The sequence below is a fragment of the Fragaria vesca genome, linkage group LG6, assembly GCF_000184155.1.
Source record: "Fragaria vesca subsp. vesca linkage group LG6, FraVesHawaii_1.0, whole genome shotgun sequence".
NCBI classification, from domain to species: Eukaryota; Viridiplantae; Streptophyta; class Magnoliopsida; order Rosales; family Rosaceae; genus Fragaria; species Fragaria vesca.
In genome coordinates, this window is record NC_020496.1 from 37716874 (window position 1) to 37734504 (window position 17631).

General features: G+C 38.0%; 2 protein-coding genes across 2 annotated transcripts; one reads left to right on the top strand and one right to left on the bottom strand.

Moving 5' to 3' along the window:
* The first annotated feature begins 2328 nt into the window (after positions 1-2328).
* Positions 2329-4707, top strand: LOC101307145 (aluminum-activated malate transporter 2-like). The gene is made up of 6 exons (XM_004306337.1): positions 2329-2629; positions 3090-3233; positions 3345-3617; positions 3741-3859; positions 4003-4146; positions 4252-4707. The coding sequence occupies exons 1-6, from the start codon at positions 2329-2331 to the stop codon at positions 4705-4707; spliced, it is 1437 nt and encodes a 478-aa protein (XP_004306385.1).
* Positions 4708-5351: 644 nt separating this feature from the next.
* On the bottom strand, positions 5352-7346 carry LOC101307427 (aluminum-activated malate transporter 2-like). Its single transcript, XM_004306338.1, has 6 exons — positions 7061-7346; positions 6838-6978; positions 6472-6744; positions 6263-6372; positions 5965-6108; positions 5352-5837 (listed from the first exon to the last, which is right to left on the bottom strand). Exons 1-6 carry the CDS (start codon positions 7344-7346, stop codon positions 5352-5354), a joined length of 1440 nt encoding a protein of 479 aa, XP_004306386.1.
* Positions 7347-17631: the final 10285 nt, after the last annotated feature.

The window sequence follows — 17631 nt, forward strand, 5'->3', positions numbered from 1 at the left end:
TTGTTGCACGGGAGGAGGCTACAAAACCGTACAAGCTTGCCCGGATTGGTGGCCGGAGGAGGAAGTTCCGGCGAAGGGAAGCTTTGGACAGTCGGCGGTTCCGGCGGCTTTTTCTCCTCTTCGGCGGCACCACCGGCTCGGACACTAGGCCGGGGAGGGAGAGGAGGTGACGGGGGTCCGATCTGGGCTGGTGCGGCGGTCTGGGGCGGCCGGACGGCGGCGGGAGGACGGCCGGAAAACCGGGCAGCGGGAGGCTCGGGTGCGGGACGGGTGAGGAGAGGAAATCGGGAGGAAGAGAAAGAAAAGTGGGTTTGGGCCTCACACCCCAAACCGGTCCAACCTATATCAACCCAAATTCCAAAAATAAAAACACCCCGAAAAATAATACCCGAATAAAAATTACCTTTTACTAGCTAAAATTACTATTTTTACCGTCGTCGTATTTTCATCATACGAATAATCCTACGCACATAATCGTCCCCGAAACCCCTCTAGGGACCAATTAAACTATTTACTCATTGATCGAGACGGTAAAATTCTTATTATAATCACGCTAGTAAATAAGGTAAAAATATAAGGGTCGGGATGTGACACTATAGGCTTCACCGTAAAACGCCACTAGAATTATAAAAAGAAGAAAAAAGACGTGGTAATTCATGGAGCAGTTATCTATAAAAAAAGTATGATTATATGATTTATCCCACTTTAAGTGAAGCAGTTCAAGTGAAACATCTTCCATTTTCTAATCCTCCATGCAGATGCACAAAGAAGTGCTCCGTATGCAAAACACATAATCCTCCATGTAGAATTACGGAAGAATTTTAAAGCAGACCTCAAACTATGTGGTTATCTATTTTTCACCCGCAACTATTAAATTTTGTATTTACATGCCTCACCTCTCATTAACATTTTGAGACTGTTGAGGTTATAATAACAGAATTTCCGTCACCTCATAAAATAACCAAATGTTGGAGTGTAGTGATTTGTCAAAATATCTGACAAAACTGAACTTATGTACACTTTATTTTGGGAAACATTTATTATTATAGATGAAATGACAAATTATGTGAAACTGACAAAACATTTATTATTTTGTGAAACTGAACTGATGTATTTTGAATAAATATGTTCTAGAAATTAGATAAAATAAATAAGAGCAAAACTAAAATAATTAAGCAAATTACAAGCCAAAGTAGCCAATAACAAATCAATCACAACCAGGCCCGGACCTGAGCCAAGGCCAATGGGGCAACAGTCTCCGGCACCAAATCTTGGGGGCCAAAGATCTGAAGAGGTGGGAGAATGAAAGGATCAGTTTAACCCGTGAATTTAAAAATTGAAATCTTAAGAGGTAGAGGTTTTAAGGGTCTGAAACTATATATCAATATGGATGTAGATGAACCAACCAATGGTATGTTCTCTCTTCGCCCCTTGTCAGATACGTATTTCATTCTTTATATTGCACACCATGTATTTAATGACATGCTTTAGTGAGTTTTGAATTAAATGATTTGAGGACTTACCATATTTAGAATGACTACATAATGCTAGATTATTTTTATTTGTGTTGTTTTGGATCTATTTTGTTTGTTACGATATTATTACGATGGGAAATCTGATATGAAAAGCTCAGTGTGTAGAAAGAGCGTGGAGTGTATTGAGAGGAAGAAACGATATGGGCATCATTTTTGAAACTCGCCTTGGGTCTCCAAATCTCATGTCCGATCCCGGTTGCAACAACCAATCTGTCTTGGTCTGCATCGAAGAACATGCGTTCTGAGGTTTGATTGAGCTAGATCAACCCCATTCTGATGAAAATATATATCAACATATTGTTAAGCCATTTGTGAAATTTGAGGTACGTACTAAAATGCAAAACTTTGATAGTTGGATATAAAAATCAAAATAACCTCATTTTTAAGTAGTATTTTATAATTAATCCTAATTTGATAACCTAACCTCTTTTATGAGAGTTTGACTATCCTAGTATATTGTACGTTCCCGTACGAATCAGCCCCCACCTCATTAATCAACGTGTTTGATTGCATGTGCGGCGATTCCATTATTCACGTACCAAGAAGCGTCTCTGTTTCCTTCCAAAAAAAAAACAACATCTCTGTTTTTTTTTTGATCGGAAGAAGCATCTCTGTTTTGTTTCAATGTAAACAAAAATTAAAATCGATATCGATGTCTCTACCTCTTTCAGCTAGCTCTATATATTTATGAATCCCACAGAGTTTTTCGCACATCGCCACTTTAGTACTTGAGCTAGCTACATCTGCTCTTCTTCTCTAACTTCTTCTTCTCCTCCTTGCCTGCTTGTTACAAATGACCTATGCAGATATTGATGGTATGGAGAACTCTAGCTGCGCCGGAGGGCCTTTCGGTGGCATGCTGAGGTGGCTAAAGGCGGCGCCCGCTAAATCGTGGGGTAAGGTAGGGGAAGTAGCAAGGCAGGCGAAGAAGCTCGGACAGGATGATCCGAGAAGGATTGTTCATTCGTGCAAAGTAGGATCGGCTCTGACGTTGGTTTCTCTGTTTTATTACTTTCGACCGGTTCATGAAGGATTTGGTGTCGATGCGATGTGGGCTGTCTTGACCGTGGCCCTCGTGTTTGAGTACTCAGTTGGTAAACACTCCATATATATCATTTGAAGCTAGGTCGCCTCTTAAAGGCATTGGTTCAAAGAAAATAAATACCTATGTATATATATGATAGTTAGATGCCCTAGCTATCATCAGAAGCTAGCTAGGTTGTTAGAAATGTAGTGATCGAAGATCATTGACTTAACTATTAACTGATTAATTACCAAGGTATAGTTACAATGAATATATATTAACAATTTCTATGTTTTCGTATAAAAATGGGAACGAACAACAAGAACCAAATTCATAATATTTGCCCCAAATTGATCGTAAAAGGAATTAGATATTACCATAGATAATTTTAGTACTTTTTCATTCCGTTAACTCACCGATATTCAATATAAGCATTGCCTGGAAGAATTTCTAGAACACTTTATCTAAGTTATACTGCTTCGATCTTGGTTGCCCCTCCTTATTTAGTCCTCTCTTTTTTCATTGTGCAGGAGGAACCCTCGAAAGAGGTATAAATAGAATGTTGGCAACGGTAGTAGCTGGTCCTCTAGCTGTTGCAGTTCATCACATATCAACACTTTGGGGAGGAGAAGTCGCGGAGCCCGTATTGGTTGGAGTTTTTGTCTTTGTCGTAGGTGTGTTCCAAGCAGCCGACACATATCACATATGGTTTTAGTTAATTGAGAGTTGAAGCACATAGCGAAATTACATGTTCATCACTAAATAACTCATTTTATGTTATGCAGCTGCAATTATGACCTTCCTGAGATTCTTCCCGGTGTTAAAGGCAAGGCATGACTACGGGTTGATGATATTCATACTGACCTACTGTTTGGTTTCCGTTTCCGGCTACCGCGACGCTGAGGTACTAAAGATGGCACACACAAGGATATCAACGGTTGCTATAGGATTCTGTACTTCTGTAATGATTTGTATATGCATTTGCCCTGTGTGGATTGGAGTTGATCTCCACAATTTGGTCTCGAGTAACATAGACAAGCTTGGAGATTCTATGCAAGGTACGTATATATGCTATAATAATAATTTGTTTTTTTTTTTTTTAATTTTCTACCTCATGCTTGAACTAATATATATGATTACGACAGTTAACCAATAATCTCTTACTTTTAAGTAATTTACAGGATTTGGATCTGAATATTTTGACATACAAGAGAACGGGACGTTGTCATTAAGTGATAACAAATATTTGCTTAAGAATTATAGAAGTGTTCTTATATCAAAAGGTCCTGAAGACTTTATGGTGAGTGGAAGTGTAGATGAGTAAAGTAAAATGGGACCAAATTATTATTTCTTTAACACAGAAAATCTTAACACAGAAAGTACAAATCGATTCATTATTTTGGCCATTTTCCCCAATAGTGAATAATTGTTTCTATTTTGCAGGCTAACTTGGCACGGTGGGAACCAGGTCATGGCAAGTTCAAGTTCCGCCACCCATGGAATAAATATTTGAATGTTGGAACCCTAAGTCGGCAATGTGCCTATAAAATTGAGGCCCTTAACACATACTTGAACAATGAAATTCAGGTATACAACCCAAAAACCACTTTATATATATACCATTGCGCTAGCAATCACTCAAATTATCAATTTGAAAATTAATCTAACTTGCTAGTGATGTTCTTAATCCAGGCCCCAGCTGCAATTCGAAACATAATTCGAGAACCAAGCACAAATATTTGCACCGAAACTGGCAAAGCTCTGAAGGAATTAGCTGCAGCGCTCAAGAAAATGACTCTATCATCATCAGCTGATTACCACATTGCACACTCAAAAGCAGCAGCTGAGAGCCTCATGTCGTTACTCAAAAGAGGTGTATGGAAAGATGCTAATGTGCTAGAAATAGTACCTTCGGCTGCGGTGGCATTGCTTCTCATTGAAGTTGTAACTTGTGTTGAGAAGGTTGCTGAAGCAGTTCACGAACTAGCATCGGCAGCAAATTTCAAGACTGATAAAGCACAAGCACTTCAGGAGCCAGTGATTTCTGATGAATCACATGTTGATATTGCAATTATTCATAATTCAAAGGAGCTACCAGATGAAAATGGAAGTTCAGATGACATTACTAGAACCATTTATAATGTTTAAAATGTACAGTTAAAATGTTAGTACACACATGTCTTGCGTTCTAGGTCATGGGAAGACTCCTTCATTACAGAAAGGGAGATCTCTTCGACTCCATTCTCAAGATTAGTGGGCATTGGCTGGTATATATTTATAGCACCCGGCCCTGTTATTGTGAAATCTTCAATAATCTCTGAATCAGCTTCAACTTATTTATAATGAAGCTAAAATTACAAAAAAAAAAAAAAATAAGTATTTGTTACTTCTATTGAATCTTGTGAACATTTAGTTTTTTTTATTTATATTTATTATTATTATTATTATTTTTTGAAGATTGTGAACGTTTAGTTGTACATGTGAACGTCTAATGCTATATGCATTTAGGCAAAAAGAAAGAAATTGAAAGCCTCTCAACAGCTTTGCATCTTCTCAATCAACTTAGGTGATTCTACACGGCTACACCACACCCAGTCTTCTCAACCTTTGGGACTCTAACAGGGACATAAACTCACGTTTTGTTTTGTCTGTATATTGGATAAAACGTGATCTATTCGTAGGCATCGATATGAACTCTTGAGACATTAACACATGCAAGTAGTTTTGTTTGTGTTTGCCTGTTGCACATAACATGACCTATTTGTAAGCATCTCATCTCTACCCATTTCCGCCTATGCTAGCCTAAAAGGAGCTTGTTTGTTTTCTATTTCCTTCAGCGATGGTTGAACAATTGTGATAACATGATGTGGTCCTTCGGTTTCAGCACAAGGGTGCACCATGCCATGATGGTGTAACTTTGTCTGCTCTTGCTCCGTTTTTGGTTCTGCACTCTTGAACTGTACATGTGAAAGAGAGGCCAATTCTTGTATGGATTTTTCAATTTGTTCAACATAGGCCACTACATCAGTTAACAGTGAAGCTACAGTCACAGCTGGTATGATGTCTAGCAAAAGAATATCTTCACCCAAGCCTGGAGACTTGAGAAAGGATTTCAGGGTAGTAGCTTCAGTTCTTGATTTTATTATGTGTGCAGAGGCAGATGTTGGTCGAGTCATTGCTTTCATGGCCAATGCCAGTTCTTTCAATGCCTCGCTCGACTCTGTGCTCATCTTCATGCACAACTCTTGAACTTTGCGGCTTTGGATGTTTAGCGGTGTCTGTAAGAAGATCGAAAGTATTGTTATGTTACAACAAAAGTATTTAGCGGTATCATTTGTTTCAAACAATGAACTAAACTGAATTTGTTATAAACAAAATACAGTACTTTCCGTTGTACTTGCATACCTGGATTTCGGAGTTGATGTAGCCATTAAGAGTATCAATCCGGTAAGCACATTGTCGGGTAAGGCTTCCGATCTTTAGATAGTGTTTCCAAGGATGACGGAACCTAAACCGACCGTGCCTAGGCTCCCACCTAGCAAAATTAACCTGCAAATTAAACATGAGGTTTAGTATTAACTATTTATTTGTAACTAACATTTTTAATATTTGTCTGTGATTTTAGGTTCTTCGATTAGAAGGAAACCATTGTACCAGTATTTCTGATTTTTGTGGCATCATACATGTGGTAATTAAGACTCACCTGACTTTCTTCACTCTGTTTCGAGTTTAGAACACTGCAATATCCTTTTAAAAGTGCCCTATTAGACTCTCCTCCCTTGAAAGATTTTTTGAAGCATTCATTCCCAAACCCTGTAAGTTTCATATATTGCAAAGATTGTAAGCTTTTCTCTAGTCATCTTCATATTGCGGCGTAGCTATGTGTGTATTCATATCTCATAATAAATTTACCTTCTAAGAAGCTCCCAAGCTTTTCGATGTTGGTAGCAACCGAGTTGTGCAGATCATCACCAGCCCACACCGGGCAAATGAAAACACACACAGACACAGCTGTAAAGGCACCTATAAGGATTGTGGAAGCCCTCTTGTGTGCCATTTCTAGTATCTCTTCATCTCTGTATCCGGATACCGATATCATACAAAATGTCAAGATAAAAATCAGGAGTCCATAATCATATCTTGCCTTGATCCGGGGAAAGAAGCGGAGAAATGTCACTGATGCAGCTGCAAAATGAGAAAATCAACAGGTTGAAGACAACATACAAAGTTGGAGATGATGATCGATCAGAATATTGTGCTTTAGTGAAGTGTATTTACCTAGTAGAAAGACAAAAAGGCTAACCAGTATCGGATGACCTTTTTCTCCTGATAGATTTGCCAGATGGTGAATACCAAATCCTAGAGAACCTGCGAGAAATGTTGCCAAAATCCTGTTCAGACCTCTTCCGAGTGTTGCTCCTGTATCATAAAACAAAATCATTAAGACAAACTGCTTCGATCAGTAATTCGAATTGTGTAGTAGAAAATAAAACATACGTACCTACGGAAAATTCGAAGACAACCACAACAGTTAAAACAGCCCACATAGCTGAGGCACCAAGGCCATCATAGAGAGGATCACAGTAATATAGCATTGATACCAACAAAACTGCTAGTCCTACTTTGAGAGAATGAACAATCCTTCTCGGATCATCTTGCCCTAGCTTCTTTAACTTCATGGGAAACTCAACAACCTTGTTCTTCATCCTGCTCCCAAAAAACCCATGATCTTTTTGATCATTTTCACCCTCGTTGGTATTTTTAACTCCTGCTACTTGAGATGCCATTACAGTGTTGAGATAGACCGATAAAAGTTTATGGAAGTAGCTGTACTCTTTTATAGAGCACAGGAGAGATGGAGAAGCTGCATGGAAAGAGATGGAGAGCTAGGTTAAAGGACAATACTACGCGTATGCGTTATTCTATGAATATGAAAATAAATGAGTGGGGGATATTTGAGAAGGGTTTTCAAATAAAGTAGCTGTAGCTAGCAACGATCTTGAACACGTCTCATGAGTCATGGGTGGGTTTGTTTGTATAGGGACGAGTACCAACCAAACCAGATGCTTTACAGTACTGCACACTAAATGTTTCTTGTCTCTTTTTGAGTTTTTGGTGGTGATTCACAGCACCAAATGTCCAAATCCAACCTTGGGTCAATGCGATAGTTACAACTTTGATTCACATTGTCCTTTTATCAAGTACGATGCAGACTAGAGAGAAAGATCATAAGCGATTCACATCCAAAATCAGTTGATCCAAAATCAGTTGATAATAAGTGGAGTGGCTCAAATCTTTATAAACTCTGAAACTAATTAACAATAGGTGGAGTAACCCAAACCTTTATAAACTCACAGACAATGTCTTATTTTCCCGATGTGAGATTTATATCTCAACACGTCCTCGTAAGCGTAGTGAATTTTCAAGTCTAACATGTGGACAACATTTAGGGTGACGTGGAGTTCGTGTGCCCATTTGGGCTTCACAAGTGAATGTGAGTAACCCATTTTGATACCATGATAAAGTAGTCTGATGTTCACATCCAAAACCAATTTGCAATGGGTGGAGTCACACAAACCCTTATAAACCAACAAACAATGTCCTATTTTCCTGATATGGGATTTATATCTCAACAAAGATAGACAACAATTGCCTATTATGATCGATGGTGACTTTTTAATTAGTGGTTGTGTCATGCATCTGTATTCCAATGTCGTTATACACTTGTGAGTCTAAGTTTTTTTTTTTTTTTAGTAGGTTACACATGCATGTGTATACATTTTTTTTTTTTCGATGAGATGTATACGGTAATCCGTTTAGGGAGCTTCTATTTATATTTTTTGTTTTGACACTTGGACCTCTTACCATATTGTTGTCATTAAAGTTCATACTTTACTACTAAGTTAATCTCTCTTATATCCATACGATCTAATTTGATCAAGCCCAGTTCCCAAACTCATCTCAACAATAAATCAAATAAAAAAATTAGTTGATTATATCCAGTTGAACACCTTCAGTACCAGGCCCGGACCTGAGGTGAGGCGGAACAGGCGGCCGCCTCAGGCCCAAAAAATTTTGGGGAACAAAAACCTGGCAGCTGCTTTGAACATGAGCGATTAGAGCCAGTTTTAGGGGATAGAGTTTGGGAGACCCTCCATGGAAGCTAAAGCTTAAAGCTACAGCTGTCTGGGTTTTGGTTTTTTGAGATGCAAAACAGAGGAGAAGAGAAATGGTTGGGTTTAAAATAGAAGAGAAGGGAGAGAGAGAAGTTTCAGGATTGCGATGATGATGAGCAATGATGACAGGCACAGCACCACCACCATGACCAGGAGCTTGTGTATATATATGTGGAGTTGCTGACGTTTGAATGGATAAAATTCTGGGTTCTGTGGTTATCCCTTCTTAACCACTACTTTATCTTTTAACCCTGATTTTTTTTCTAATCATCCCCATTTTTTCTAATTATACCGTCTGGCATCGTAAACAAATCAGTTTTATACTGTTTTGGAATGGATCTTTGATTCTTTTATGGCCGATTGATTTTTTTTAATAACCAGAGGGCACCAATTTTTGGAACTAGCCTCAGGCCCTCGAATTTTCAGGTCCGGCCCTGTTCAGTACTAACAATATATGCTCTTGAATTGAGAAAAAAAAAAGAAGGTTATTTATAATGACAATTGGAATCGTCTATTTATTTCATTAACAATCCTCTATATATAGAGGTCGATTACAACGGTACTTACACGCATATAATGACGATATTCAATGCTAATAACAACGTACATAATAACTGATATGACTAATTGAATTATTACATCCATTGATCAATAACTTCTTAATTTACTCTTGTCAGTTACTTTGACTCTAACAAGACGCAAACATGCTTAAGGTATTTTTCTTTCAACATTATGTAAATTATTGATGGGATTTCTATTTTTCTATATCACTTGAGAATGCAGATTTACCTCTTTGGTTCAAGAACGCATGCCCATATTGTTTCTTTAAAGTCAAGATGACAGAACAAGTTGGATTTGTCCATTCATAAATAATATGAAATGTATGTTAGATGATAATTATAAAATCAACAATGGTAGACATAAGAATTTTCAAAGATTAAATTCAGTTTATTCCCTTTAAATTTTAAGGCTAAAATCAGTTCAGTCCTTAATCCTTTTTTTAATCAGTTCAGTCTCTGAACTTTCAATTTTCATCAGTCGTGTCTAAAATTCGAAATTGACTTTAATGATTACGTCACAAGTTGAGTTGTTCCAAACATGTTGGCCTACTTTTACAGACTATGAATCTTTAGCAGGGTATAATGGATATTTATACATTCCACCCTAAAATTAAAAACATAAACTCTCTAGTAAAAATGTAAAACCACGACTCTTCCTTGTCCTTTTTTTTTTTAAACATTTTATTAATAACTCACACACCCTACATATGTCGTGAGGTTTGAACCTATGACCTCAAAGTTGTCAGTTAAACATCTTAACCAACCAAGCCACAGCTCAACGACTCTTCCTTGTCCTTCTTCCACCAAAAATCCACAAAATTCTCCACAAAACAACACTAGCTGTGTTGAACCCACCATCCACCTCTCCTTCGTCAATTTCAAGGTTTTCGAACCTAGTAGTTCTTTGGCAGCTTGAAAGTAATCTAGCGGTTTGTGGCTTTATAATTCAAGATGACAATAGAAGACTAGTTTCTACTGCCTCTTGTCGCATAGGAAATACTTAACTCCCAATTGCTGAAGCTACAACGTTAAGAGACAGTCAAATCAAAGCAAAGGAGGAAAGGCTTCACCAATGTTGAAATTGAAGGAGATTCCAAGTTGGTGATAGATGCAGTGAATGGGCGTCTTAAACCGCCTTGGAGATTAATCAAACTAGTGCAAGATATCATAATATTAGCTACTAGTTTTGATTCCATTACTTTTAGATATGGTTTTAGGGAGGCGAATTTTATTGTCGATGCCATAACTAATCTTGGGCATTCTTGTAATTCACTTATGTATTGGATTTTTCTGTAACGCTCCAAACTACACCTCTTTAGTTTGAGCACGTAACAGTGCCGTGACACTTTAAAACATAAATTGAAAGTTATAACTATATCATAAAGTAATACAAGACATTTTAGTTAAATTTTATTGAAAAATACTACGGAAGCTAAACGGAAATTTGAGGTGAAAACTTTTTAGTTTTTGAAATTCTATTCGTCGAAATTTCAATTCAAATGCTCACCAAGTATAATCGAATATCAAGGAATAAGCAAACAAATGACCTAATAGAAATCATATTTTAACGAAGTCCAAAACTAGGGGACTCGAGAGAAAATTTACTTGAATTAGGTTAACAACCAAATGACAAATTATAAACTTTGACCTGCACACCCAGATTCGTCCTCCACTATCCGGTCAGCAGTGCACAGTACTTGCACAAGTTCCTCGTGAGGCTTCGTTGATTGGCCTAATGGAAAGATGCGATCCAGCATTAACAAAGAGATAGGTCCTTGGGCAGGTGATGCCGACACCGCAAGCTAAACCCTATCAACTATACCTTTGTTAAATAGCGTAGTGAGAACAAGAGCTTAGACTCACCTTATGGCGCAAGGTCTCTCACTAACACGCACTAGGTCGACTACGATGAGATATGCTCTCGTAATGGATGTCATTGAACTCCACTACTTTATCAGTTTGGTAGTTTTCGAATAACTGAACATGCAGCCTATGAATGTGGTCATAATAACATCTCTATGGGATCAGAGATATACATGAAGATCTTAAACATACTTCATTCATCTAAATCAAGTGGCTCAAGACCACAAGAGCATGCGTTTGCTAAAGATATTGGAACGCACATGAACTCTACTTGATTTGGAAGGGATATGGTGAATTATGTATTTGCGTGTTCATTCCGGATTTACATGGACTCTTGATGGATCAAGAGATGCCAATATGTATCAACATCCAAAGAAAAAGTTCTTGGGAAGACACAGTCTCGATAAGGCACTCGATGACTGTATTGATGATCAATCGGCTTAGGCGCTCTATAACTAGTGAGACCTACATATACTCCCATGATTAGTCAAGGTCTTTGCTCTAAAGAGAGATCCGTTGTTTTGTCTAAAGCAAGATGACAAATATGTGTTAAAAGATGGAGTTCTCATCTAAGTACAAAAAGACGCATCAATGTACTCAACACAATACGAAAGACTTGACATCTCTATCGCTATGAAAAATTGTAAAGCTAAGTGTAGCTATGCGCCCACGCAACGCCAATGTAATGGCAGTAAATCCTTTTTCAATACTTAATGGTATGAAAGGATGAGGCTTATTCTATCCCTACATAAGAAAGACACATCAAAAGCAAAATCAGAATCTACCAAGTTTTATAGGTCAACTTCCACGGGACCTATAGGAAATCTCACTCACTGGAAAATGGTGGAATTGGTACCATTGGAAAGGTCTATGTGTCTACTTTCCAGGGACACCAACCATTTGATCATACCTATCATATTGAGTGAGTTATGGCCGTTTTCGTAAAGTAGGACGAATCTGTCCGAGAATCTGATTTTGGCAAAACAGTCAACTTCGACGGGATTTTGTGAACATCTCCTGATGAACCAGAATGTATGTAATATACGGTTGGAAAGCTAAATGAGTCTAGTTTCCAAAACCATTTACGGTTCGTTCATATGTATTTCCTAGAGGAAGTTACGACTGTTCTAGTAACTGAAGGTCATGCTGTGCGGAAAGCTGATTTCCTGCACGAACTTATGTTTTGAGTTCACAAGCGGCCTTCTCCTCAAGATCTAAGTGTAAAAGATCATTTGAGGACAATACGGCATGATTTAGTTAATCATTGCCCAATGCCACATTTGAAGACATGTTAAAGAGCATTGACATGCTAAGTTGTTGAAACTTTCGTGATTAGTAAGAATCAGGAAGAGCCCTATGATTGATTTAAAGATCAGGGGGAGGTGCGAACTTCAGGGGGAGTCTAGCACATACATACATGTCACTATCAAATGTGAATGGTGCGTTGTACTCTTTTTCTCCTACGATCAAGGTTCAGTTTTTCTCCCATAGGGTTTTTGTGACTTGACGAGGTTTTTGACGAGGCAACAGATCAACACCATCGGCATATCTGCGCACGGCAAAAGGGGGAGTGTTCTAGGATATTCTCTATGTGTGTCTTGGCCTTATGCCAATAGGATATGTAGTTAGACTAGATCTATGTATTCATATCCTTACCATATTGGTATTGTGTAATTCCCTATATAAAGGGCTCTTATCAATGAATAAGATAATGATTCCATTGCTATCTCTTTGTCTCTACACTTTATCCTTCATCATGCTGCAGATTTTAATTATGATTTTTAATGAGAATTTTAGATATGTTGCTTATTTAACATACTTGAGGAGCGACCTCAACTTCTTGGAGCACACTAGCAATATTGGGTAGAAAGAGTAAGTCCTCAATATTGTAGTGTTCATTCTTATTGTTTTTGTATAATGTTAAATTATAATTTTTGGACGCGGGTAAATGTTGTAGAAAAAGACTTATTATAATTGATCTGCTTTCGCACAATCGCACCACAATAAGAGATCTGGTGTGTTTTGGGTAAAGATATAAGGGTCAATGTCAGCTTCTTGCTCTTTATCTACATTAAGATTATTTTGTTATGCCATTCTAACCCATGTTCAACTTTGCATATAACTATTGTTTGCAGAACTAAAACGAAAATGAGTCTATATACTATATAACTGTTACTACACTAGTTGATGCACTGAAAATCTACTACTGCACGTACTGAAAATAATTGTTGCTCCTACATTAGTTAAGCCACTAAAAACCTGTTACTGCACTTACTAAAGCTGGTACTACACTAATTGAATCACCAAAAACCTGCTACTGCAGTTACTAGAAATAGCTGCTACTACACTAGCTGAGCCAGTAGCAGCACTGGATGAGTATGAGTTTAGTGAGTACAGTAGCATGATTGGACAAGTGCAGAAGCAGCTAAATGTCAAACAAGTGTAGTAGCATGATTGAAAGAGTACAGACGCAATAGCAGAACTTGACGAGTACAAGTGCGTATTAGCAGCTAACTTTCCAGTAAGTGCAGTAACATAATTAAATAAGAGTTTGAATTAGGAAAATTAATTAATATTATTCATGTGAAGGTTAAAATTGTAATTGTCTTATTAACACATGACATCATAAATATAGTTTGTCCTTAATTTGTAAGATTGTGTCCTTATAAGTTGTAAATCAAAAGTCATGTCTTATTTGTGTATCTAATCTTTTTCAAGAAGGTATATATAGTTTGCTATTTTTTATTTTAATCCTTTCCCAACATTTTTTAAACGGGGTCGACTGAACAACCCGTTTCCGCCCGTTAGTTAGCGGGTTGTTAACGGGTTATCAACCGGTAAAATTTTAATAGAGTAAAAATAAACAGATTTTTAGCGAGCGATTAGTGGGTAAATGGGCTAAGATACCACAGAGTAAAAAGAAAATGGTGGTGGGCCTCCACTTGCACTGAGAGGGTCGTCATCGGGCTCCCACTCTCTCTTTTTCTTCAGTATATTTCCGACACCCTAACCTCTGGTCTGGTCTCTCTCGGCCGTTTCCGAGTTCTTGTTTTCTTCCATCCTAATCGAGTTTGGTGTCTCAAATGCCTTGTGTCAGATGGATTAGAATTGAGGTTTTCTGCTCAACTTTTCTAATCCTAATCTCATCTCATCTCATTCTCTCTATCATTTCGAACTGGCGAAATCCTGTCCTAGACGGATTAGAAGTTCCAACTGGCCAAATCCTGTCCCAGACGGATTAGATTTTCGAGTTGTTCCCTCGTATTATATCAATACACACAGTACAAGCCTGGATACAGATCATGGAGGGATATTACCGCTACGTTCACCAGGCGCTGCAAAAGAGGGCAACCAAGCTCATAGGCTCTTGGGAGGAGGACAAGCTTTTCATCAGAATCAAGCTTTACAAGTCAACCAGATTGAGCAGGGATCCACTTGTTTTTGATGACCATAAAATAGCCCAAAGAGATTTTACGGTCAAGTTTTCTCATTTCAAGCAGCAATTATCCAACAACTGCGGCAGTGATATGGAGTATGAAGCACTCATCTCCGAGCATCTGAAGAGTATGGGTGTGCCCCAACATGAACATTCTGCTATTGCTCAAAGGGTGTTCCTGCTGGTTGAGGCGGCTGTCACCCCTGTGGACGCTGTTGTGGTTGGTGTGTGGGACACCTTTTACCCACCTCTATATGTACCACATATCCCCGATTTCGTTCCTGCGAGCAGATCATCGATCCGGGCTCTGGAGCAAGTGACACTCGATAGTGAGACTATCGCATGCACGCCCTCATGTGCTATTTGTTTGGAGGATTTTGAACAAGAACCTGTTACTCCGTTGCCCTGCCGACACCATTTTCATCTACATTGCATTGTTCAGTACTTGGAGGTGAACCACATGTGTCCCCTCTGCCGATACTCAATGCCGACGCAAGATTAAGCCCTGCTCAACCCTCCCATGTTCAAGAGGTCTTATCTATTACTAGTCTTGTAACTCAACTAAAATGTAACATCTTTTATTTACTCTGTTGCTAGCTATATATGTGGGATTCTCTACTCTGTTTCCTTTGTTTGCAATAACTTTGTACTTGCTATGCAATTTGGTATTAATTTATTTGGGTTTACTTATCATTGTTTGCTGTTTTTTAGCAATCTATCATCTTTTATTTCTTGAACTTCATTATGTATATACAACGGGATGTTTACTCTTCAGAATTAAGCTTGTTGTTTGATTTAATAGCACCAACTGGTGGCATTTAGTTATGGTCCTTTGCCTTCAGCCAGTTTGCATGACTTCTTTGCAAGGGCCAAGCAAAGAAGGAAACAATTCTGCAGTGTCAGTATACTAACTCTGCCACAGCCACATACATACAATATCTGAAATATGTTGTTTCAAATCTTAATCCTTAGAATCATGATAGGTACAGATAATATGCTTGGTGAAAACCTTGGTTACCTCTGTATATTCCATCTTGTTATCTTAAAAAGAGAACATCAGTCGTTGTATGCATGGTTACATGTTTCTCATCTGGCAAATTGGTTAGGATTAAAATAGGACTCCAAATCATCTTCATTTGGCATATTGCACAAGATTGCGTGAAGTTATGTTGGTCCAGAATCCTTATTTTGCTTCTTCATTCATGTTGCTGTTGCAATCACAAAATTGGATTGGATATGGAAATATGATTTTCAACTCCTAAGTCGCTAATTCTGTTTGTAAATAAGTCTGTTCTGTTCTTATATTCACTTTTCTGTTGATATTTGCTGAAGATATTACTTTACACATGACCTGTTGGATTCAATATTTGATTCTTTCGGGTCCAGAGTGAACTGTCAGCTGCTGCAGCTTTATGGTTTCTGCTATGTTTATTTTTCTTGAAATATTAAAGTGCATGTATGATTCTCAATATCAGTTTGAGTTTAGTAGTCTTTCATAAGTAAATGACTTCCAGATAGGGAAACATGTTCTTCTTTGCTTCAGTTTTAATTAGTGCCAACCCTCAAACAATCTGATTTGGCTAGCAGGATAAAATTCGAAAGAGAAGCACTACTAGAAAAGACTAATAAGCATATCTTCTCACCAGTCGTCTATATGGATCCTACCAAGCATCTTCACATATTGCAGCATATCCATCTTCTTTTGTCACTTGACCTTCATCTAGGCCTACCAAGCATCTTTTACATATTTTCATCACTTGATTTTCGTCTCACAGGTGATGGATACCATCTTGATGGTTTCTGTTTTATATTCGGCTTTGACAGACATTGTTTATCACTTGTACAATCTTCCTAGAAAACATAAGAATGTTATGCCTCTTTGTTGATCTGAACAGTGAAAGCCTACTGTATTGGATTTCTTGCATGTTTATATGTACTATGCCTTCGCATTTTTGGGCTATATTCATGTTGGTTTATTTTTAAAGATGTTGAGTGCTGCCGGCAATAAATGGAAAGTTGCAAAGTTGGCAGTATTGAAGGGTTCCTGCTGTCAATTTTCTGTGGTTGACCTCACAGCGAGACTTGAGAAGAAGGCTGCTTATGATGAGACTGAAAATGCTATCAAGTAAGAATCAGGTTTTCTCAACGAAAAAAAGAAGTAAGAATCAGGCAATTCACTACTGTTTCTTTAAGGTAAAGAGTGGCTTAGTTTTTGATATTTGGTGGATCTATGCCTATTTTCATTTTGATGATTACAAAGTTTGCTGAGGTCTCCGTGTCTAAAATTCCTTTTAGTTGTGAATTGCGGGAAAAAATCTGAGGGTAACTTAAAAATGGAATCCTTGGATACTTGGACAATGTTGTAGTGTCCCACTGACTTTGTGGATGGCCACAGGTGAAAATGTTCATGATTATTGATGTTCCTTGCCTCTGTAAAACCCAATACTTGATTGATTATATGCCTCCCCTATTTCTTAGTTAATGAATTGATTTAGGCTCTTTAAGTGACGAGTGCATACATGTTATGCTGCAGGTGAAGCATTTTTGATGCCATGAAGCAATTGAGTATCACAACTTTGTGAAGCTTGTCACTTGAAATGACAATGACTCGGCTTACAGGTAATAACACATTTCCTTAGCATATGTAGATTTCTTTGACATCAAGCACCTATATGTGGTTCTCTGTTAAAAGATAATTTCTTCCAGTTACAATGCTGAACTTATTGCTTCGTTTCTATGAAGCAGCGAATGGTAAAGCAATCTCTTGCATATTTGCCGCCTCCATTGTATTTTCTGTACAGGTTAAAACGCAAAACGGCTAGTATTAACTATAATATTGTGACGCCTGTGATAAGGTTTGGTTTGACAAGGATAACAATGTCATATGCTTCTCAGTTCTCAGTCTACTCTAAATGCATGTATGGTTTGGTGATAGGATTTTAGTGACTAATAGTATGTCCAATTCCGAAGAAAGTCTTTAGGCCGGGTTGTCGTAATTTGCATGGGATTTAAGTTGCTTCGGCTAGCTAGCCTGTGT